This window comes from Phyllostomus discolor, chromosome 10 (assembly GCF_004126475.2).
Source record: "Phyllostomus discolor isolate MPI-MPIP mPhyDis1 chromosome 10, mPhyDis1.pri.v3, whole genome shotgun sequence".
Taxonomy (NCBI): domain Eukaryota; kingdom Metazoa; phylum Chordata; class Mammalia; order Chiroptera; family Phyllostomidae; genus Phyllostomus; species Phyllostomus discolor.
The window spans coordinates 32488123-32512096 of NC_040912.2; the positions used below are offsets into that span (position 1 = coordinate 32488123).

Sequence of the window (23974 nt, forward strand, 5' to 3'; positions counted from 1 at the left end):
ACATAACTTAAAGAATATGATTTATATCCTCTCTCCATTCCTAGGTTGATTATAAATCACAGAAACTATGAAGGAAGGAAGTGTGTTTTATAGTGCAAGTGCCCTTTGCCTTAATATCATCCACATCAGTACAATTCACTTATCATCATATATTAAGATCTCTTAGCTGTAATATACAGAATTGTTTTCCCAAACATGATGGAGAATGTTATTATTAAGACCGTAACATCTAATTGGGTGGGACTGATATTATAAATAATTATGTTAGAGAACAATAAATAATATTACCAACACTATTACATTGACTAATAGAAATAAGTACAATTAAACTAATTTGGGTATGACTTTAACATTATATCATAAATATTTAGCACTAGAATAAAAATAGCATGCAAATCTAAAATGAAAAAATATGTACATATAATTACTTGTTTAGAAAGACCTAAAAGCTTGAAATGACAAAAAAACCTTTGTTTTTGAGATGGTGCATTTATGATCCTACTCTCTTTCCAAGTTCAAAGAGAAATGGGACAGATTATTCTGTTTTATAAAAACATAAGTTATTATTAAAAGACCATTGAAAATTTTACCTGTAATACGCTTCTTTGGTGGTTCTGCATGATAAAAGTCAACAATACACTTACAAATTTGTATCCTCAATTCAGAACTTGGTATTTTCATTAAATCACCTGACAGAAAGATAAATGAATACTATTTAATAAAACTGTCATAAATTTATTTGAAAATGTAAGCATAAAGTGTTAGTAATATGATCATTAAGGATATTGTCATCAGCCCTGGCTGGTATGGTTCAGTAGATTTAGCGGCAGCCTGTGAGCCAAGGGGTCACTTGTTTGACTCCCAGTCAGGTCTCCTGCCTGAGTTGCCAGCCAGGTCCTCAGTTGGGGGCACACAGGAGGCAACCACACCTTGATGTTTCTCTCTCACTTCCCCTCTCTCTGAAAATAAATAAAATCTTTAAAAAAATTCTCATCAGAAAATCAATGCAGCATTATTTACAATACCCAAAATTTGGAAGCAGCCCAAGTGCCCATAAGCAGATGAGTGGATAAAAAAAGTGTGGTACCTTTACACAATAGAATACTACTCAGCCATAAAAAAGAATTGATATTTACAGAATATTTCACCCCAAAGGAGCAAAATATACATTTTTCTCAACGCATATGGATCATCTTCAACGAGAGACCACATGGTAGGACACAAAACAAGCCTCAACAAATTCAAGAACATTGAAATCATATTAAGCATCTTCGCAGATCACAACGGCTTGAAACTAGAAGCCACCTCAAGGAAAAAACTCTAAAACACTCAAATACATTGAGGCTGAATAACATGTTATTAAATAATGAATAGGTTAACAATGAGATCAAGGAAGACATCAGAAAGTATCTGGAAACAAATGAAAATGAACACACAACAACCCAAAACCTATGGGACACAGCAAAGGCAGTCCTGGTAGGGAAGTTCATAGCAATATAACCTAAAGAAGATAGAAAATTCTCAAATAAACAACCTAACCCTACATCTACAAGAATTAGAGGATCAAAAACAAACAAATCCTAGAGTACAAGGAAGAAAATAATCAAGGACAGAGCAGAATTAAATGATACAGAGACCAAACAAACAAACAACAACAAAAAACAATTCAAAGGACTAATGAATCCAGGAGCTGGTTCTTTGAAAAGATTGACAAACCATTAACCAGAATCATCAAGATAAAAAGAGAGGAGCTAGATAAAATCAGAAATGAAAAGGAGAAATTACAACGGATACCACTGAAATATAAAAGATTGTAAGAAATTGCTATGAGCAACTATATACCAGGAAACTAGACTACCTGGATGAAGTGAATAAATTTCTAGAAACATATAATCTTCCAAAACTGAATCAGGAAGAAGCAGAAAACCTGAATAGACTGATAACTACCAAATTGAAGCAATAATCAAAAAACTCCCGGCACACAAAAGCCCTGGACCAGATGGCTTTGCAGGTGAATTTTACCAATCATTCAAAGAAGAATTAATACCTACCCTTCTGAAACTATTCCAAAAATTCAAAAAGAGGGGAGACTTCCAAACTCTTTTTATGAGGCCAGTATCATCCTAATCCCAAAACCAGGTAAAGACACAACAAAGAAAGAAAATTGCAGGCCAGTATCTCTGATGAACTTAGATGCTAAAGTCCTCAACAAAATAATAGCAAACCACATCCAGCAATATATTAAAAAGACCATACTTTGTGATCAAGTGAGATTTATTCCAGTGATGCAAGAATAGTACAATATTCACAAATCAATAAATGTGATAGATCACAAAAACAAAATGAAAGACAAAAATCACATGATCATATCAATAGATGCTGAAAAAGCTTTTTATAAATTCCAGCACCTATTTATGATAAGAACACTCAGCAAAGTGAAAATAGAGGGAGCATATCTCAACATAATAAATGACACATACAAAAAACCAACTGCCAACATCATCCCTAATGAACAAAAACTAAAAGCATTTCCATTAAGATCAGGAACAAAACAAGGGTGTTTGTTTTTAACACTCATATTCAACATAGTACTGGAAGTCCTAGCCATAGTGATCAGACAAGAAGAAGAAATAAAAGGCTTCCAAATTGGAAAGGAGGAAGTAAAAGTGTCATAATTTACAGATGACATGACGTTGTACATAGAAAACCCTATAGGCTCCACCAGAAAACTACCTGATCAAATAAGAGAATTTGGCAAAGTAGCAGTATACAAAGTCAATATTCAGAAACCAATGGCAATTTTGTATACCAAAATGAACTATCAGAAAGAGAAACTAAGAAAAAAATCCCATTTACTATAGTTACAATAACAAAAAAGGACCTAGGAATAAATTTAACCAAGGAGACAAAAGACCTATACTCAGAACTTCATAGTATACAGAGGAAAGCAATTGAGGAAGGTACAAATAAATGGAAGCATATACCGTGTTCATGGAGAGAAGAATTAGCATCATTAAAATGTCCATACTCCCCAAGTATTCTATAGATTCAATGCAATTCCTATTAAAATACCAATGGAATATTTAACAGATCTAGAACAAATATTTCAAAAATGTATATGGAACCAAAGACCCTGAACAGCCTCAGCAATCCCAAGAAAGAAGAACAAAGTTGGAAGGATCACAATAGCTGAAATCAAACTATACTACAAGGCCACTGTAATCAAAACAGTCTAGTACTGACATAAGAACAGACACCTAGCTCAATGGAACAGAATAGAAAGTCCAGAAATAAACCCACATCTCCATGGCCAATACATATTTGACAAAGGGGACACGAACATACAATGGAGTAAAGACAGTCTTCAATAAATGGTGTGTGGTACATGCAATTTACTGTGTACAAGAACTAGGCTGCCAATTTATAGCATACACCAGAATAAACTCAAAATGGATAAAAAACTTAAAATTAAGTCATGATACCATAAAAATCTTAGTGAAAAACATAGATGGTAAAATTTTAGATATCTCATATACCAATATTTTTGCTGATATGTCTCCTAGGGCAAGGGAAATAAAGGAAAAAAAATAAACAAATGGGACTATATCAAATTAAAAACCTTCTGCTTATTTGGGGGAAGGGGGTATAAGGGGACTAAATGGTAATAGAAAAAATACAATTAAGATTGTATAAAGAAGAATAAATTAAATTAGAAAAAAAGAAAGCATGATCAAAATGAGAAGGGTATTGACTGCATAGGAAAACATATTTGCAATGATACATAGGACAAGGGTTTAATCTCCAAAATATATAAAGAACTCATATAACTCAACAGCTGTAAGACAAACAATTCAATTAAAAAATGGGCATAGGACCTGAACAGACACTTCTCCTGGGAGGACATACAGAGGGCCTAGAGAAATATGAAAAGATGCTCAACATCACTAGCCATCAGAGAGATGAAAATTAAAACCACAACAAGATACCACCTTACACCTGCCAAAATGGCTATCATTAATAAATCAACAAATAAGGGCTGGTGAGGATGTGGAGAAAAGGGAACCCTAGTGCATTGTTGGTAGGAATACAGATGGTGCAGCCACTGTGGAAAGCAGTATGGAGTTTCATCAAAAAATTAAAAATGGAACTGCCACTTGTCCCAGTGATTCCACTGCTGGGAACATGCCCTAAGAACCCTGAAACATCAATTCAAAAGAATTTATGTACCCCTACGTTCACAGCAGCTCTATTTACAATAGCCAAGGTTTGGTTAGTGCCCCTCAGTAGATAAGTGGATTAAAAAACTGGTACATTTACACAATGGAGTATTACACAGCAGAAAAAAGAAGGAATTCCTGTCTTTTGCAATAGCATGGATGGAACTGCAGATTATTATGCAAGTAAGATAATTCAGTCGGTGAAAAACAAGTATCATATGATCTATAAGAGGAAACTAATGCACAGCATAAACTGATTAGCAAAACAGAACCAGAGGCATGGAATCACGGAATAGACTGACAGCTGTAAGAGCGGAGAGGGGAGGTGGGGACTGATCAAAAGAAGGTGAAGGCATCAGTCAAAGAACACACATGAAAGACCCATGGACATGGACAATGGTGTGGGGATTGACTATGGAAGTGTGGGTGGGCTGGGTGGAGGTGGGCCAAGGGAGAAAATATGGGACATTTGTAATAGCATAAACAATAAAACATTTTTTTCAAAAATGAAAAAAGAGAAAAGAAAAAAAAGACAGTTTCAAGATTATTTTCTTAATTTTATTTTTTGGGACTCTTGCTCTGAAATTGCAAAAATCATGTATTGAGAAAACTGTAGGCAAGAGGAAGAACTAAACTTTTCCAACAAAATTAACCAAATGTTCAAGTTTATGGGAAATTCTAAGGTTTCTCATCTGCTTCTCTACCCTTTTAGTGCCTGTAAGTTTAGATAATTTTTCAGTTTCTTGTTATATAATCTCAGGGAAGAGTACCAACTTCTTCATATGTTTTTGGAATCCTGTTCTTGAACCAGAGATATCTATCATTTTATATGAAAGAGTACGTAATTACTACTACATAATATAAACTAGAAGTTATTAGTAAAAATAAATAGCTTTTGTTTAACAGTTTATACTATCTAAAGTTATTTTAGCTTAAACCCATGTTTCCAGCAATGAAAAAATTGGGGACAGAACGGCAGTACTCGCAGTCAGCAATCAGTGAAGAGAGTTCGTTTTAAACCAAGAGTCCACAGGCCCTCAAGTGAGATACTGCTGTGTTCTGCAGGCAGGCAGTCATTCAGCAAAGAGCGATCTACACACTAAGAAATGGGCCGTGTGTTTGTCATACAAATGTCTGCCAACAGTCTTGGAGGTAACAGTTTAAAATAATAAGGGGAACAGAGGCACTTAAAAAATGTTATCAACCAAACCTACATTTTTTATCTGTTACAGTATGTCTTCTTTCTGTTGGCTTCCGATTGTAAACTTGTACTGATGACAGAGATCCACATAATTTAAGTTTCCCCTTAGTTTTTATCCTACTTGCTCCTTAAGGTCATCTTATCTATTTCCCCATGTGTATTCTAATTTTCTTCATACCTTCACCTACTCTAAGCCATAATATTTTTTCCTGTTATCTACAGTTAAGGTCTATGAATTATATTTAGATACAAAAGGGTCAGAGTCTATGTTAAAGATTAAAAATGCTTTTGGCCCTGGCCAGTGTGGCTCAGTTGGTTGGGGCATCGTCTTGTAACTGAAAGGCTGCAGGTTCAATTCCCAGTCAGGGCACATACCTAGGTTGAGGGTTCCATCCCTGGTCAGGCATGTATGATCTCTGTTCCAAAGGCATATGGGAAGCAACCAATAGATGCTTCTCTCTTACATTGATGTTTCTCATAAAACAATGGGGAAAAAACCGTCCTTGGGTGAGGATAAAAAAAATTTTAAATGCTTTTTACTTGTTCCAGTTGAGTCTCTAAAATCTCTCAGTGTGGAATATAATACTGGGTACATAACAATTCAGCAAATAGTTATTTTTTATTTGTTGGGCCAATTCTGTATCTTTTAGTTCTCTTATACAGAGATCTAAATTAATAAGTAACATTTAATGTAGGATTTGTTTGGGGAATATGCTCTCGTGTATTTAAGGGCTGATTCTAAAAGCTAGTGTTTGATCTTATTTCCTGGAAAATTATTTTCTCTCTCTAGAAAATCGAGCAATAACCAAAATACAAAAACCTGCTGTTTTATATTTTTTTCATAGTTTGAATACAAAATACAAGCATCTTCATCTTTATGTTATATTATGCTCCACTTGTTAATGCTCTACCATTTTATGATTTTATTTTAAATTTTAGGTTATTTACTGAACAATTTGGCTCTCGACAATTCTAGCAATTATTAGAATTCAAAGTTGAAAATATTTTGTGATTATTGGGACACACACTTCTAAATAATTTACAAAAAAAGGTAACAAATATTTTATCAACTAAGTAACTGAAGGAAAATAAGTGCACAGAAGCATCTCCAGTCCTAATATTAAGGAACACAGAATCTTGGTGGTGGTATCATATACAACACCGGAGGGGAAAACAATACAAAAATTATCACCAAGCATACTATGATTAATTCCCAACCAGAAAACAAGAAAAGATACTACATCTTAGTAAATCAGTGAGAGAGATATTTTTGTCTTGTTAATCAGACCTGTTATGTTACAATACTCCATCATAAGAAAACCTCAACTTACCCAGAAGCGCGATTGAATTAGCAGTATCTTCAGCATATGTTATTTCATCTGATACTTTCTTTTTCAAAAATGGCAAGCTTCAATAAGAATAAAGAATGTACAAGTTAGGTCTCACAAAATTCTTAAAGCATCATTTGCAAAGTACGGAAAAATGTATTTTCTAAAGAATAAAATGAGAATAATGTTCTGTTCTTTAGCCCGGGGGAACTGACAACTATCAAAAACATTCTTGTGTTTCTATGTAACTGTCCAAAAAAACAAAATAAAATAGGTTTATAAAAATGAAGAGAGATGGACAAGGGTTAAGAAAGCCATCTTGCAACACTGTATAAATAAAAAACTTAAAAATCCTCTTTCTCTCTGAGGGCAAAATAATAAGGGAATATAGGTGTACTTCTATCAAAATTAGGAAGACATTGGATAATCTAAAACAAATCACAGATCTAGACTTACCTATAATTTAAAAGCTGTTCAAGGATTCTTCTGAAATTTTTGATACTATAGTTATTATTTAATGGCCTATTTGTTCTTAAAGTGAAGTGACTTTTCCCTTATTAACTGGATTAGTTATTGTCCACAAAATAACAGATATACTTTTTTGAGACAGTAAGAAATTAAAGTTAAGAAATATTAATTATATTAGAATCACATTTCACAGTTACTATAACCAAAGTTATTTGAAAATAATTTACAAATAATAAAAGATAAGGCACTCGAGAACCTAGGTCCTTAGTCTAAATGTCAAAGGAAAGATAAAAGTTCTTAAATATAATATATACAGCAAAATATTTTGGCATTTCATGAGTTTAAAATTTGAGTCTTCTATACTATTTATTGAAGATATAATATATTCTATATATATAGGACTTTTAAGTAATTTTTTTCAAGAAAAATTAACCAAGTGATTAAAAGCAGCATTTAGAACACACGTGGAGATTTTATATTCATTTATTTTTGTACATATAGTCTGTCCAGAAAAAGTCCAGCCATTGTTAATATAACAAGAATGCAGGGGGAAAAAAAAAGAATGGTTTGCACCACATCAATATGACCTGGCGGCCAAGGAGAGTGGACTGGAATGTGCATGTGTGAACAACGATGACTTCACTGTACTAGTCATTGGGGGTGACAGACGCCATTGAGTGAGCATGTGCAGTGTGTTGCTGTTGAATTCAAAATGACTTGTGTATAGAGAAATGAATCTGCATCAAATTTTGTGTTAAGCCTGAACTTTCCTATGCAGAAAGTATTCAGATGATTCTGAAAGTCACAGCTAAGTGATTAGCAGCTTCATCACGACAACTCACCTGCCCATGTGTCTTATGCAAAACTTTTGGTGAAACATCAAATCACCCAGGTGACTCAGCTCCCCTACAACCCATATTTGGTGCCCTGTGACTTCTGGCTTTCCCCCAAACTAAGTCAACTTTGAAAGGGAAGAGATATCAGACCATCGATGAGATTTGGGAAAATACAACCAGGCAGTTGATGGCAATTGGGAGAACTGTGTAAGGTCCCAAGGGGCCTACTTTGAAGGGGACTGAGGTGTCATTGTCCTGTGTACAATGTTTCTTGTATCTTGTATCTTCTTCAGTAAATGTCTCTATTTTTTTATATTGCATGACTGGATACCTTCTGGACAGACTATAAGCCATTTGGTACTGAAAGATATTTCAAGGGCAAGCTATGAAAATTACAATTTTATAAATGCCACAGAGGTTCATTACAAGTGTTTGTTAGAATTCTTCATTTGAAACAAATAACTTATTACTCATTATCCAACTCACTGTTAAAACTCTAAAAACTAGTTCTACTTGTCCTCAAACCATTTCCTTCATTATTAAAGGGAATAACCTAAAGGATAAAGCATCAGAAGAGTTTTTTCCCAAAACTTATGAAAAAAATTAGCATTTTACTTCCGATGCAGTGAGAAAAGCATACTATTGATAGGCTGAAACAAAAAGACTTTATTTATTTTTTTTATTTTCAATGTTTTTATCTCCTAAAAATGTCTTCAAAAGGGAATCAAGTGAAGGTGAGGTATGGAGAAATGCAGGAAAAAAAGCAAAAATTAGGGAAGTAGAAAAATGAAATATGAATAATTATAAAATATAAAGGAAAGGAAAGAGTGTAATTCAAAAGATTTGTCATATTAGTGGTGAAATGCTTAGTCACAGCTTTCACAGAAAACCAGTTCTTGATGGAGCTCTGTAGGAGCATTGATGTTGAAAGTTATACTTAAAAACCTGGTGTTCTTGTACAGCCTCAAAATTTGAAAATGTTCTATGACCTCATATAATATAATAATTTCCAATTTATACATTAAAGTTCCTTGAAAGCACCAGAGCAATAATTTACATCTTTATTTTCCATGGTCTCTATTAAAAAGTAAGGCATGAGCCCTGGCTGGTGTGGCTCAATGGAGTGAGCAACAGACTGTGAGGCAAAGGGTCACTGATTCAATTCCCAGTCAGGGCACATGCCTGGGTTGCAGGCCAGGTCCCCAGTAGAGGGTGCATGAGAGGCAACCACACATTGATGTTTCTCTCCCTTTCTTTCTCCCTCCCTTCCCTTCTCTCTAAAAATAAATAAGTAAAATCTTAAAAATAAAAATAAAAAGAAAGGCATGGTAAAGGCATTCAATAAGTTATTTTTGACTGTTTTGTTCAGCTATCAGAAACATTAAATGTAATTACAAAATTTTAAATATTATTGCTGCTAAATTTAAAAGTGTTAGTTAAAACCTACTATATATACAGTTTTACCAATATTATTTGCACATTAAAAGGAACACTATTTAAAAAGCTAAATTAGTAGAAAGGTTTAGCAGGTTAAATTGTCAGGAAGGTTTATTTCTATTTTAAGAAATTTCCTCTACTACGTTATATTGAAAACTAAAAACAGATATTTTAATAAATATATTGATTAGCCACTATGTGGCAGCAAGGTGGCAGAGATATTCCTAGCTCCCTCAAATGGCTGGAAGAAACATTAATGCAGAGGATAGGGCACATATTAATTTTATAATTCTGCCCTTTAACATTTAAAAATATATCAAAAATAATTGTTGACATTTTATTCTTCATTCAAATTTGGAAAATCAAATAAACAGGAATCAGGACCTAATACATCTTTGGGAGTCAAATTTTCTAAAGAGAGAAAAAAACTGAACTGAAACTATTAAGTATTGTCCATAAAATTTCTCAAAGAGTTTCTAAAAATATTATAATTTCTTGGTTTCCTCTCATATTTACCATTACTGTGAGAGCAATTTATTATGAAAAAACATTTTAATGTACTTACAGTTTAGTCTCTTGTGACTAGTGTGGTCTCAGACTACACTAAAACTGACTACCTTTGAAACACCAGCTGCTGGAATCAAGTGGTCAAGTGAAGGTTCTGAGTTCTGCATCACTTTGCTACACCATCTGCATAGTATTTTTGTAATACAAAATAAAATGTAATAAAATACTGCATGCTAATATAAAATAAAGTTAAAGAAACACAACTTACCGACATAATTTTATAATATCATGTGCAGGTTCTATAAAACAGGGCTGGTTTTCAATTTTTCCTGCACACAGATTCAGAATTGTAAATATCTGTGCTACATCCCTTAGGGGCTTCAATATCTTTAGTTAAGAAATAAAATTAATAATATTTTCATTAACATATTCTTTATAGCACTTATGCCAGGAAAGTCCACAGAATTCCTATTTTGTTCAATGTGGTTGATACTATTTTAATTACACTAATTTTGAAGACTAACGGAGAAAAGTTAGAACTGTATTTTTTAAGGAATATTATTTAATTTTTGTCTTAGTAACCTCTTACTCAAAATATTTTTTTCTCAGCCCTGGCTGGCATAGCTCAGTGGATTGAGTGCAGGCTGTGAACCAAAGTGTTGCAGGTTCAATTCCCACATGCCTGGGTTGCAGGCCACAGCCCCCAGCAACTGCACATTGATGTTTCTCTCTCTCTCTCTCTCTTTCTCCTTCCCCACCCTCTAAAAAATAATAAATAAATAAAATCTTTAAAATATATATATATATTTTTCTCCTCTCATGACACCTTTAGAATTTGATTATCAACTAGTACACCAGAGTCAGTTGAGCAATAACTTACTATTGGCCATGAGTAATACCACATTGAAAAAATTAACTTAATAGCTCAATCTTATCCTTCATCTCCACCCACCCCTGCAAAACACTAACTGCTCTCAAATAAGCAACCCAAAACTACCTTACATTTTCTTAGTCATTTTATTAATATTACTCAGATGCACTTTCTCGTTTTTAAGGTTTAAATTGGTTGAGATTTTATTCCATTTAAAACTAGTATGAAAGCAAAATGTACTGTCTGTAGATGTTCAGGGAAAAGCACCTTTTATTTTACCTATTTAAAGAACCCAGTTGGTACATAAACAAATTTTGTAAATTTTGTTTTACAGCTAAGGGGACATGGGAGCTGTCCCTTGCACTTCTTGGTCAAATCCTATCACTTCTAGTCTCTTTCTAGGAGCTTCTTAGGAAAAGATGAGAGAGCTGGGTACAAACCTCTGTTAAATTCCTAGAGAAGTGACCAAGATACTTTTCTAACAAATCTTTGCTTTAAGTTTTATGACCTCTGAAGCCAGCCTACTAAAGACATTCAGAAACAGAGCCATTTCCTGTTCTTCAACCCGAAGAGAAAAAGTGATGATTAAAGGAGGGAAAGAAGTCACTTGCCAGCAGACTTTCTTGGCTACCAGTAAATAGTGCTTGATATCCACCCACAAGTCCTCAGGTACCCGACTGACCCAACAAATTCATATAAAACAAGGCTAAAATAAGGCAAGAAAACAGTTAAAATTACAAGGCACATTTCCCTGCCTATGGAACTCTGCCAGTCCTGAAATTGTATGTTACCAGCCTGTGGCAAGACGACTACAGAAAGTGATGGTCTCCTGTGGCAGTTTTATTGCATGTTACAACAGCATTTACATGCAAAGGTTAGAACAGCAACAGCAGCCACCCAACAAAGAACTGGATCTTAAGCATCCTAGTTTTGAGACACCTAAGTTTCCCCATATTCTGGTCAGGGTGGTATGTTTTTTAGGGATAATATATTTATGTAATGTTTTGCAGGTTATCGAGCACTTGCATGCACATGATCTCATCTGGTCTTCCTAATGTCTTCATGAAGTGCTGTTGTCCCCATTTTATAAAGGCGGAGGAGTTGAGAAACTTATTAACAGTATAAAACTGAAGTACATTGGTGGAAACAAGACTGACTTGGCTCTCCTACCTACATCCATGGTCTCTTTGAGTTTATAGGACTGACATTATCTGTACAGAGTTAGCTGCATTGAACTGTTTTCTTCAATTTTACATTTTCTGCTAAACAAAAAACACAGTTTTGTAAAAACACAAAACATGTTAAATATTTGCTGTGGGAGACAGAATAATGGCGTGCCCAAAGACTCCTGCAACCTAATCCCCAGAACTGGTGAATGTGACCTTACAAGGCAAAGGGACTTTTCAGTAATTAAGTTAAAAACCTTGAAGTGGGAAAGTTACCCTAGATTATCCAGGTAGGGCCAGTATAATCACAGGGTCCTTACATGGAAAAGAGAGAGGCAGGAGACTGCCTGAGACGAAAACAGGACGGCAGAAGCGGAGGTGGGAGCGCTGACACTCTGAGGGAGGGGCCGGGGCCAAGGAATGCAGGCCACCCCTAGAAGCCGAGAGAGGCAAGCAAGTGAACAGTCAGTCCTGTGGAACCTTCAAAAGGAACAGGCCCAGTAACACCTTAACTTGAGCCCAGTGAAGCTGATTTTGGAATCTGACCTCTAGACCATAAGGCAAAAAATTATGTTCTTTTAAGGAACTCTATGGTATCTTGTTACAGTAGCAATAGGAAACAAATACATTTTCTAATAAAAATTCTCCCATTCCAGAGTGTAAAGGATACAAATCCATTCTGATAATATTGCACCAGTTTCTTGACACATTTAAGTTGTTTTTCTTCTAAATCATCCTAAAACAAATGATCTGTTTTAGTTTTTCTGTGCTGTTGTTGAGATTTTAAAAGTTTTCATTAATGTAAAAAGAAAACAGACATTAAAATTATCAAATTATAAATTGTTTCCTGAAACAGTGAAGGTAAAAATAAACTACCATTCAAATGTAGTTAGGACATTGCAAATTAAAACTAGATTACCATAAGAGCAGCAATTGTTTCCAGAAATGGTATTAACAGCACCTGAAGCATGTTGAGCAGTTCTCTGTGCCTCGCACCACTCAGGCACCACACATACACACCCCTCCCCGAAACAACCCTGTTAGGAAAGTACTATTGACAAGAACCTCAAGCCGAAACACAAAGGAATTTGTTCAAAATCAGACAGATAGTAAGTGGTGGTGTTAGGAGTCAAATTTGGCAACCTGACTCCATAAATTGTATTTTTAACCTCTAAAATATGCCCAGTGCACTGGTGCAAACCAAAAAGCCTCAGCCAATTAAAACAGAACAAAACTCTATACACTGACATCTTTTCATGACTGAATCACTTCTGTCCTTTTAATCTTAAATTGTTCGTAAGAGGCTGTGGCATTTTCTATACCTTTTTTTCCTATCCTTACTAACAACTCGTAGGAGTTTTTTTTTATATAAAAAGGCACATATGAGCATAATTAAAAATAACTTTCACAAGAAACAGAGCCAGAAAAAGGTAAATTCTTATAGAGTTACTAGTTTTATGTGTTTTCTTTTTCCATGTAAAAATGCAGAGACAGAAAAATGTTAAAACAATGACTAAAATTTTGTCAGCTAAAATTTTGTGGTTTGCCTGCTAACCACAGGACACTGTTTTGTTTTGTTCTGTTCTGTTCTGATCAGCTTTACCACTGCCAACCCGCATCCCACCCACTAAACGCACGCAATCGCCATCCTGCGGTATCTCTAGAGAGCCTGCGCCAGCGTGCAGGCTCTCCGTCAGTCCCTGGGTGACCGCAGGGCTGTGGTGTGGGAGCGTATGTGCACGTCCATTTACTTTCCTTTTTCCCAACGCTCAGACTCTTAATTTTGAGTCTCAATCTAAAATAATTTTGTTTTCATAACATTCTATGTGAGAATTCTCTCAAAATAACCTATGAGCAACTATGAGTATGTATACATGTCCTGATTTCATGTCAGAACAACTTAAGTAGGACGTCACGACACTTCTGCTCTCGCCCCCCTCAGCGTACTTGAACAAGCAAACGCAGAGGCTAGCTGAGTCATCGCTACTCTTACGGTTCCTTCGGTTTCTATCCACCATGGATTTGTCCATCTCACGAACCTGAATCTACTCTCCTCTTCCACCATCCCTGCCAGGTTCAATACGTTCATACTAAATTTAAACAGTCCTTGATTATAAAACAGATACCATTTAAAATGTTTTCAAGAGGAGAGAATTCAGACTTATTTCAGGGAGAATGCATGTTACCTTTCAGGGCAATCACAGTTTATAAGTGACAGAGCAGAGAAATTTTCTCTCAAAACTTACTTTGCCGGTCTCTTCAAGCAGTTTGGTAATCCGAGTTAGGTCCGTAGGCTTTAAAGCACCCTGAAAGACATACCATTCTTAGTATTCTAAACAATGACAAATCAAGAAATTACATCAAACACACGATTTTCATATGTAATTATTTATTCCTTGGCAATTTAAATATCTTATGACAAAAAGATAGAGGGGAGAATGAAAAGCAGATGAGCCCTTACTGGAGTGAATAAATTTTGGAATTAAAAAAAAAAACCCTCTCTTGAATTCTAGCATTACTTTATAATGTTAATATCTTTAAATTTCACTGGTCCCAAAAGGCCCAAGAGAGCATCTGGAATAATAGCACTGTGTATGAAGTGAAAAAAAAATCATCCTCTTCATACACATTATACATCTCATGCATACACATCACACTGAGTTTACCTATGAGACATGCACAAGACTAACTTCTAAACTACAGGTAGGGATCCCCTTCTTGAACTAAGTATCCCCCTCTCAGTTGGTACCAGCATTCTTAGTGATGCACACTGAAAACAGGAACCTTCAAGTTCTATACAGTTTACATCTTAAATATTTCTTGAGTCCATTCTCTCTTACTGATTTATTCAACGCTCATCCTTGCCCAATTGCTTTCTTGCCTTCTCCCTGCTTCCACCTACTCTAGTACTTTTCAACATCACTCTCTCTCTATCTTGTGGTAAGGTTAATAAAACTCAAATCTGAACAAAGCCAGTCAAAGCCTCTCTATGAATGCCCCTCACCCCCTCCACTATTTTCATTCGCGTTGTTACAGTCCTCTTCCACTCCTCAGTTAACCCCCCACGTGTCAGTCCTTCAGGACACAGCTCAGTGTCACTTCCCCAAGGAATGAAAAAAGGAGAGAACAAATGTCCCTCCTCTGTGCTCCCACAGCACCCTAAGTGTATACATTACATTTCCCATCAGTGTTGTTCTAAGATGGTTAACGTATTTATTCCCTACCACCCCCTGCCCCAAAACTCCCTTGGGGGCCAAGACTTGCTTTGTGGCATCCTCAGCACCAAACACTGGGCCTAGCATACAAAGTTAATTGTAGGCCTTGGCTGCTATGGCTCAGTGGATTGAGTGCCAGCCTGCAAACCAAGGGGCCATGAATTCCTGGCCAGGGCACATGCCTGGGTTGTGGTCCAGGTCCCCAGTTGTGAGGAGTGTGAGAGGCAACTGATTAATGTTTCTCTCCTTCTTTTCTCCCTCCCTGCCCCTCTCTCTGAAAGTAAATAAATAAAATCTTTAAGAAAAATAAACAAAGTTAATTATAGGTAAGCAGGGAAGGAAATAGGAGGAGCTATCATCCAAAGTTTAAGTATCTCTTGATGGTGGCCAGAAGGGATGGGGGCGTAGGGGAATGGGTGAAGCAGTACATTAGGTAGTTACAGAACAGCCATGGGGACGTATAGTGTAGTATTAGAAATGGAGTAGCCAAAGAACTTACACACATGACCCACGGACATGAACAATGGTGGGGGGATTGTCCGAGGGAGTGGGGGGTGCTGTGTGGAGAGGGGTAAAGGGGGAAAATTGGGACAACTGTAATAGCATAATCAATAAAATACAACTTAAAAAAAACAAAGTTTAAGTATTTAAGACAATACCTAAGTCCAAAAATTCTAAATAGTTTTGCCTATATTTAACTAGGGGATCAATGGTTTGTTATATAACATTTTCTTTTTAATTAAAATGTTGTATCAAAACTGCTTATTCCTCTTATATAAATTAAGCTTTCCCAAGCTCCTTTTTTCCTTCCTCTTGTCAGCTCTCCTTTCACATTTACTTCTATTTGAAAATATCCATTTAAAAAGATGATGGAATGATGATACAAAAAAATATTCAAAAGGGAAAAAACCCTACTTATTCCTATCATCTAAATATACCTATATTTATTTTTATGTTATTTTCTGGTTTTATATATTTTTACATATTATTTTGGGGTTTTATTTACATGTATAAATACGCTACACAGTTTCACTTAATGTTAACACCATTATATTTCCTGACTTTTAAATCTATAATAAACACATTTCTATATTTCTACATAGTCATTATTCCTCTTTAGGTCTAGAATTTCCTTTCCTTTCACAATTACAAAAGCATATATTCTGACCTTTAAAAATGTCTTTAAAAAAGTTTTCAGTTAAGCAATCTGACTTTAAGTCTGCCGAATAAGTATCAGAATGAATTTATTTACTCAAAATGACTTTTACTTTAAAAATTAACAATCAAAAAGGATTTCCTAAATATTTTTCTATACCTGATACTATGGTTAACATAAAAATGGTTACACTTCACTATTAAATTGTTTACATTGTTAAATTTACTGTCACCAACAACTCTGCAGACAGAATTTTGCCCTTAAGGTTTGGGTATTTAACAGCAGCATCTGCCACTTCCTCAGTTGTCCTTTCTCTTTTCCTTCTGTGTTCCTAGGGAGTTTTTATTTTCTAATTCTCTGCAATATTGGTTTTGAGGGTTGGGAGGGATATTAAAATGAAAGTTCAATACATGATTTTCCTTTAAATACCTATATGTATTATTAGATTTTTTTCTTCCTACTGAGCAGGTATAACTCTCACAAGAAACAGAGAGTAGTAAAGATTAAAGCATAGATTCCGCTTAGATTTATCTTGTAGTACCACTTTATGTTACTCCGTGTTTTACTTGCTTGGCATATATTATATTTTGAAGATTTCTTCCTGCCCTCCTCCCATCCCTCTCTTATCGTCTGCTTCCTTCTGTGTTTTAGAAACCGTGCTGGGCGTGGGGAACACACTGCCCTGACCTCGAGCAGGTACCAGTCTGGCATGAGATGGAGGTCTAGAGATACCATACTACAAAATGTTTCACAAATGCTGAGCGGTGTGCTCTGGTAGCATGCTGAAGAGGCACAGTATGGCAAGGGGAGGAGGAGAGGGAATCTGGGACAGCTTCGGAAAATGTAATCTGCAGGCAGAGGCGAGAGGAAGTAGGATTTGTGGGAGGAACGGAAGGTGTAACGGGTGGAGGCAGAGGCAATGGTGCCTGTGAAGGCCTGGTGGCAAGAGGAAAGATGGCATTTAGAGGGTCTGTGAGTCACCCAGTACGTGAGTGCAGAAGACAGTGGTACAGATGCTGCTGATGAGGGAAGCAAGGTCAAATCACAAATAATGACAATGACAATGACAATGATAGCTAACACTTAAACATCTGCTTCCAGGAACAGTTATAAGCACTTTCCATGTATTTACTAATTAAATTCTAAGAGGTAGGTACTATTATTAACAACACTATTTTACAAAAGGCCTTGTATGCTATGTGAAAGATCTTCAGAAGCTATTGAATGGTGTGAGGAACTGGATATGTGAACAGACAATGGCCAGGCTGCATGGCAGTGGAACTATGGCCCACAGCCTCTGCAGCAACCAACCTGGGGCACCAAACCACAGTTTCTGTAGCATTTGGCTCAGAAAAGTCAGGATTTGGTTCATGACTGCCAGAATCCCTATTTTTTACCCCCTCATTTGCCAATTGGAACCCAGAAAAAGCCAAATGTGCTCCCCTATTCAATCATATAGAATGCCCTGCTTCTAGCTGGCTCACCTCTGGCTTCCCCATGGCAACTGCCTCCAACCAGAGCAAACTAGAAGGCTTCCCCCTTTTCACTATAAAACTTCCCTGCCTGCCTCAGTCTCTGCCAAATGCAAGTAAACCTGGCTGACACTCTTTCTAAGGACAAGCTTTGAATAAACAGCCTCTGTTCATTCTCATTAGGGTGGCCATTTATTTTCATAGGTTTTAACCAGAGGAATGTAACAAAAAGATGATTTTGTCTCTTGAGTGGAGACTGAACTGGAAAGGTCTAGACGGCGGGAGGAGAGCGGTCTGTGACTTCAGGCCTTGACTACGGCAGAGGCAGCTGGGATAGGCAGACAACAGTGAACAGAATGAAAAACGTCAACGAGGGACCATGAGCAGGAACTAAGGAGTGATTAGGCTTGGTGGGAAAGAAAAAAGTAAAAAGTTGTGGGTGACTCCTGGGCTTGAGGAATTATACAAGTGGTGGGTAAAGGAGATCATACAAGCAGAGTGTAGAAGCAAAGGAGAATATACACACATAAATATCAAAATAATTGCTGTTATTATTATGTTTATGGAGAAATTATAAAAACATTAACAAAACCTTTTAAGAACAAACATTTAGTACACTGCTTTGAAGCAAATTAGACCTCCTGTTACTTTGAGTTATAGGATGAACTAATTTTCTCACTTTACCAAGGGACATTTCAAAAGGGAGAAATCTTGCTCATTTGATACTTATAGAGAAAGGAACTAACATTTACTGTGGTCCTTTTATGTGGCTGACACTTTACATCTTAATCCTCAAATCTACTGCATCTGTTGATGAAACTGAGGCTCTGAGACTTAACTTGTTAAAGTCACAGAGCTAGAAAATGGGCCAGCAGGTCAGTCTGGTGCAGGAATGCTGGTTTTTTGCACCTTAGTTCTCTGCCTGACTTCTCAACTGACCACAGAGGTTATTTCTAACAATTACTCCAAAACAGGGGTAGACAAGTTTAAAGACATAGTCAACAGAATCTTGTAGACAGTGGCAGAGTATGACTGATGCAGACACCAGCCCACAGTGTCCGGGTCATTATGGATGAGATGAAACATTCACACAGACCACTGAGTCTGGTGGAGGGAAAGGGACAGCATGGCTTTTCTCTCAAGGGGAGCCAAAGCCTTGGCCCTTGCCATGACCTGCCTTTATTGGGTTTCTTGGCTCATTACATGATGGTCCTCTTTAATATGCTCAGGTTAGCTTTAGGTGGTTACCTTTTACAGAAAACAAAGGAGCCAATGCCACTAATCACATCACAGAAGAGGGATATTTGCAAATGAAAAGGCAAAAGTGGTTGAACCAGTTACACTCATCCTTGGAAGGTTTAGCATGGTTTTTAGGAAGTTACTTTGCAGTAAATATCCTCAATTCAGGGTGAGGGAGTTTTTTTTTTTTTTAGCAAGAGCAAGACTCAAAGCGGCCTAGGCACATTGCAGGCCTGATTTCCCATGGGAGAACCTATCTGTAGGTGTGGGTCCTGTGCATCTCCCAGTGGGAGCTGGGCCCACGCCACGCAGAATGGTCTCTTACATATAACATCAACTAGAAGGTTGTGGAGGTTCCCAGAAGTCTCTGAGGGAGTGTAAATTTGGGCAAGGAAGCTCAGCCATGATACATATGCAACTGAACTAAGCACCATTTATTATTTCTTCTACAAATATTTATTGATAGCTTATACCGTGTCAGACATTGTTCTAGATACTGAAAGATATGGTATCGAATAAAACAAAATCTGCACTGGCTGGTGTGGCTCAGTGGACTGAGTGCCAGCCTGCGAACCACTGGGTCACCAGTTCAATTCCCAGTCAGGGCACACGTCTGGGTTGCGGGCCAAGTCCCCAGTGGGTGGATGTGAGAGGCTACTGAACATTGATGTTTCTCTCCCTCTCTTTTTCCCTCCCTTCCTCTCTCTCTAAAAATAAATAAATAAAATCTTTAAGAAAAAAAGAAACAAGCCTAAAGAGGGTTTGTGTTAAACAAAAAAACCTGTTTTCATAAAGCATTGTTTTTTAAAAAAAATCTTTACCTGAGGATATGTTCACTGACTTTAGGGGGAGAGAGGGAGAGAGAAAATGAATGAATCATCGATGTGAGGGAGAAACACTGATCACTTGCCTTCCCTACACACACTGACTAAGGGACCAAGGATCGAACCTGCAATCTTTCAGTGCATGGGACAACGCTCCAAACAACCAAGCCATCCGGGAGGCAACATCAATGTTATGCAGTGTGGTACAAGATGATAACACTCTGGAGAAAAGGGAGAAGTGCCAGGATGCTCGAGCAGTGGTCCGCAAAACACTCACAGAGAGGATACTATTCAGTATCTCAGCAAAGTCTTTTTTCAAATTTATTTTTATTAAAATAATTTTTTTTCTTTTACTGAATCCAGAGAGAGGGGAAGGGAGGGAGAAAGAGGAAGAGAGAAACATCGCCCCGTCTGGGGACTGAACCAGCAACCGAGGCTTGTGCCCTGTCTGGTAACCGAACCTGCGCCCTATTAGTTTGTGGGAGGACGCCCAGCCAACTGAGCTGGCCAAGTCCTGAAGAGGGTGAGGGAAAAAGTCATGAATATCAAGGGGAAAGCTCACCAGCAAAGACCCTCGGGCAGACGTACACCCAGTACGGTTGGGGAGAAGCCAGAAGGCCAGTGTGGCTGGAACACAGAAGGCTTTGTAAGCGACTCATAAGGACTTAAATTTCTACTCTGAGCTCAGAATTAAGGGGAAAAGAAGAAATGAGTATTAAAATATATTTGCTATACTTAAGAAACCCAGATTCTAGTGGGAGAGACAAAACTGCGACAAATGACACAGTGGCCGACATAAAACAAGTGTTAATTGGGTGCGAAACTGAGCGACTCGGCCCTGGGAACAGGCCGCCTGTGAGACCATGTGTGAGAGTGAGAACAGACAGGCAGAGCTTCCCCCTGGGGGAGCACTTCACGTTGCTGCAGGAGTTGGATCTGAAGGCAGGGCAAGGTTTAAGTTGGGAAAAGGGAGAGGGGAACTCAGTAAACATTCACCGTCACCTGCTGGGCGCCAGGTGTTGTGCTGGATGTTGCTGGCGAACACTGGAGGAAATGGGGGACACTACAGAAAAACAACAAAGTCCCCGTCCTCATGAAGGTGGCACTAAGCAGGGCATATGTTACAGAGAAAGCACGGATTATGCTTTAAAACCCCTAAAAACAGCACAGCGAAGTGGAAGTGGAATGGAAGTACTTTAGGAAGGGCAGAGACCTTGATTATCACTTACTTCAGTGGTTCTGAGGCTGAATGTCACCTGGGGAAGTTTTGTAAGAGCCCCAGGCTCCGCACTGGGGATGGTACTGAGTGGATCTGGGGTAGGGCCCATTTGTGTGCATGACGATGGTTTCTAAACACTCCTGAGATGACTATGATGGTCACTCAGGCTTGGGGACTGCTCATCTAATACAGGCTTGTTTTATAGTGTCAGGGAGAAAATGCTGAGATGTCCTAAATTAAATACAGCTGGCAGAAGGATGGGGGAGGAGACAAGAGAGGTTAATCAGTTAACAACTGCAGTGCAAAACCAACAAAGTACTGCTTACCTTCCTGAGCTATGTTGAAACTCTGAATTAACTTCTGTTGCTGTGATTATCTAAAGAGGACAGCCAGGCACCACTGCCCACCTATAGAGAACTGTTCTTGTGACGTGGAAAATGTAGCCCAGCCCCCACTCAAGAAGGCCAGTGGGGAGTGTGGTCCAACCCACAGGACCCACATCCACGGATAGGTTCTCCCATGGGGAATCAGGCCTGCATTGTACCTAGGCTGCTATGAGGCTTGCTTTTGCTAAAACTCCCTCACCCTGAATTGAGGCAGCAAATGTTTATTGCATATCTTTAAAATAACTTCCTAAAATCTATGTTAAACCTCCCAAGGGTGAGTATAACCAGTTTAACCACTTTTCCCTTTGCATTTGCAAATATCCTTCTTCTTTAATGTAATTAGCAACATCCTCTCCTTTGTTTTCTGTCAAAGGTAACCACCTAAAGCGACCATGTGCATAGTAAATGAGGACCACCCATGAAGTAATGTGCCCAGAAAAGCAATAAAAGCCCATCCAGGAAAGGGTCAGGGCCCTCTCTTTCACTGAGAGAGTGGCAGTCCCTTTTCTCCACAGGATTTCTGTAGCCCCTGTGAATTTGTTCATCGCTACCACAAAACATGGACCCTGCTGGCCAGGGTCTGCATCACCCACCAGGAGACTGGTTCTTGCTTACACTGAACTTTCTGAACTGTTGCCTGCGACCAACCCAAAGGAACAAACACTCTCCATTACAGACTATGAACCACTCCCAGAACTAGCCCCACGTCACCCTCTCCCACCCCCTTTATCTACAGCCAGCATAAACTGACTTCCATCTTTCTCCCCCGTACTGGATGTGTGAAAAAGCCCGTCAGCTCCAGGAGGGCGTCAACACCAGGAAGGTGGATACGCAGTCTTCTCCATCTAGCCCTGCTGCTTGTTTACACTTCCTGCCCCACGACCTGGTGCTTTTCCTCCGGCTAGCACATGGCTCAATAAACTCTTTCTTTTGGAAATACCTTTAGCCCTGAAAGCTTTGTTTAACAATAGAAAAGGGAACAGGCATAGAGAGGTTAAGTGATTTGGTCAATGTAATTGCATTAGATGAAGTAGGCAATAAGGAGTTAATGTGGAATCCTGAAAGAAGGAGGGGTGGGACCTGGAGGAATGAGGATAACAAAGGGGTGTTTGTGGGCACTAGATTGGGAAAAGGAACAGGAGCAAACCCAAGAGCTGACTAGAAGGATGAGACAGGAATCCAGGACTGACTGAGGCACTGTGGTGACAAGGAAGAATGAATAGTTGAATTTTTTTTTTCACATCTTCACCCGAGGATATACAAGGAAGGAGAACAAATAGTTTTTTTTTCTTTCAAACCCTCACTCAAGGATGTGTTTATTGATTTTAGAGGGAGAGAGAGGGAGTGGTGAGATCAACGTGAAAGAAAAACATATATCAGTTGCCTTCGTAGGCGCCTCCACCAGGGATAAAACTTGCAACCTAGGTATGTGACCCTCTCTGGTGTACAGGATGAGCTCCAAACAAGGAGCCACCCAGCCAGGGCACAAGTAGTTCTTTTTTTTTTTTAAAGATTTTATGTATTTATTTTTAGAGAGAAGGGAAGGGAGGGAGAAAGAGAGGGAGAGAAACATCAATGTGTGGTCGTCTCTCACGTGTCCCCTACTGGGGACCCGGCTTGCAACCCAGGCACGTGTCCTGACTGGGAATCAAACCAGCGACCCTTTGCTTCGCAGACCTGCGCTCAGTCCACTGAGCTATACCAGCCAGAGCCAAGTAGTTCTTTTAAAGCCCCATTTAGTACCCCTTGGTTTTTTTTTTTACCATATCATCTGACCTACTGGGAGAGGGTTAGGATTTTCTTTTATTGTTGTTATTGTTTATTTTATTTTATAATCTGAATACATATGAAACTATCTCCTACAGCTTCCCAGGAGTTAGCTGTGAAACTCTGCAGCACTGTTCACAACACATACTGCAGCTGTAATGCACTACGCATGGCTACCCAAAGTGGGAAATGGGGTCCTCTAATCAGTTACAACTGCATCACCTCCAATCCTGTTAGAAAAGCAGAATCTGGAGCTCTACTCCAGACCTACAGAATATAAATCTGAATTTAAATAAGATCCCCAGATGCTTCAAATGTACAGTAAACTTTGAGAAACTGCTGTAAAGGGTTTCTGATTCTTTAGAACAAGAGGAACAGCATTAAAATAAATAGAAAGTAGGTAGAGGGTAAACCACTTGTGATTTCAAGCCCATGGTGGAGCTGGCTTAATGACCTGAGGTAGAGCCCACAGCCTCATTTTTAGGATAGGCCGAGGAGGAGGCTGCAAATGTGGAATGGTTGAAAGGACTGAAAACATTTAGATTTCCAAGAGTATTTCCTCTACTGGTTTGAGGCTGAGGTCTAAAAGGTTATTTTAATGATAGCAAAGAGCACTACAGGCCACTCTGAGTAAAGAAATCAAGTAACTCTCAATTAACTTCTCA

At 38.0% G+C, this 23974-nt stretch overlaps 1 protein-coding gene across 4 annotated transcripts in view; it reads right to left on the reverse strand.

Moving 5' to 3' along the window:
• CFAP69 (cilia and flagella associated protein 69) overlaps window positions 1-23974 on the reverse strand; it is a 73023-nt gene that overhangs the window by 43508 nt on the left and 5541 nt on the right. For 2 of the 4 annotated variants that reach the window (XM_028525691.2, XM_036010636.1), the window contains exons 2-6: window positions 14278-14337; window positions 12702-12767; window positions 10263-10372; window positions 6750-6826; window positions 591-689 (exon numbers count right to left, since the gene is read on the reverse strand). In XM_028525691.2, coding sequence (XP_028381492.1) covers window positions 591-689; window positions 6750-6826; window positions 10263-10372; window positions 12702-12767; window positions 14278-14337 — 412 coding nt within the window. The remainder of the gene's footprint in view (window positions 1-590; window positions 690-6749; window positions 6827-10262; window positions 10373-12701; window positions 12768-14277; window positions 14338-23974) is intronic. The other 2 variants (XM_036010637.1, XM_036010638.1) reach the window with 2 other exon arrangements.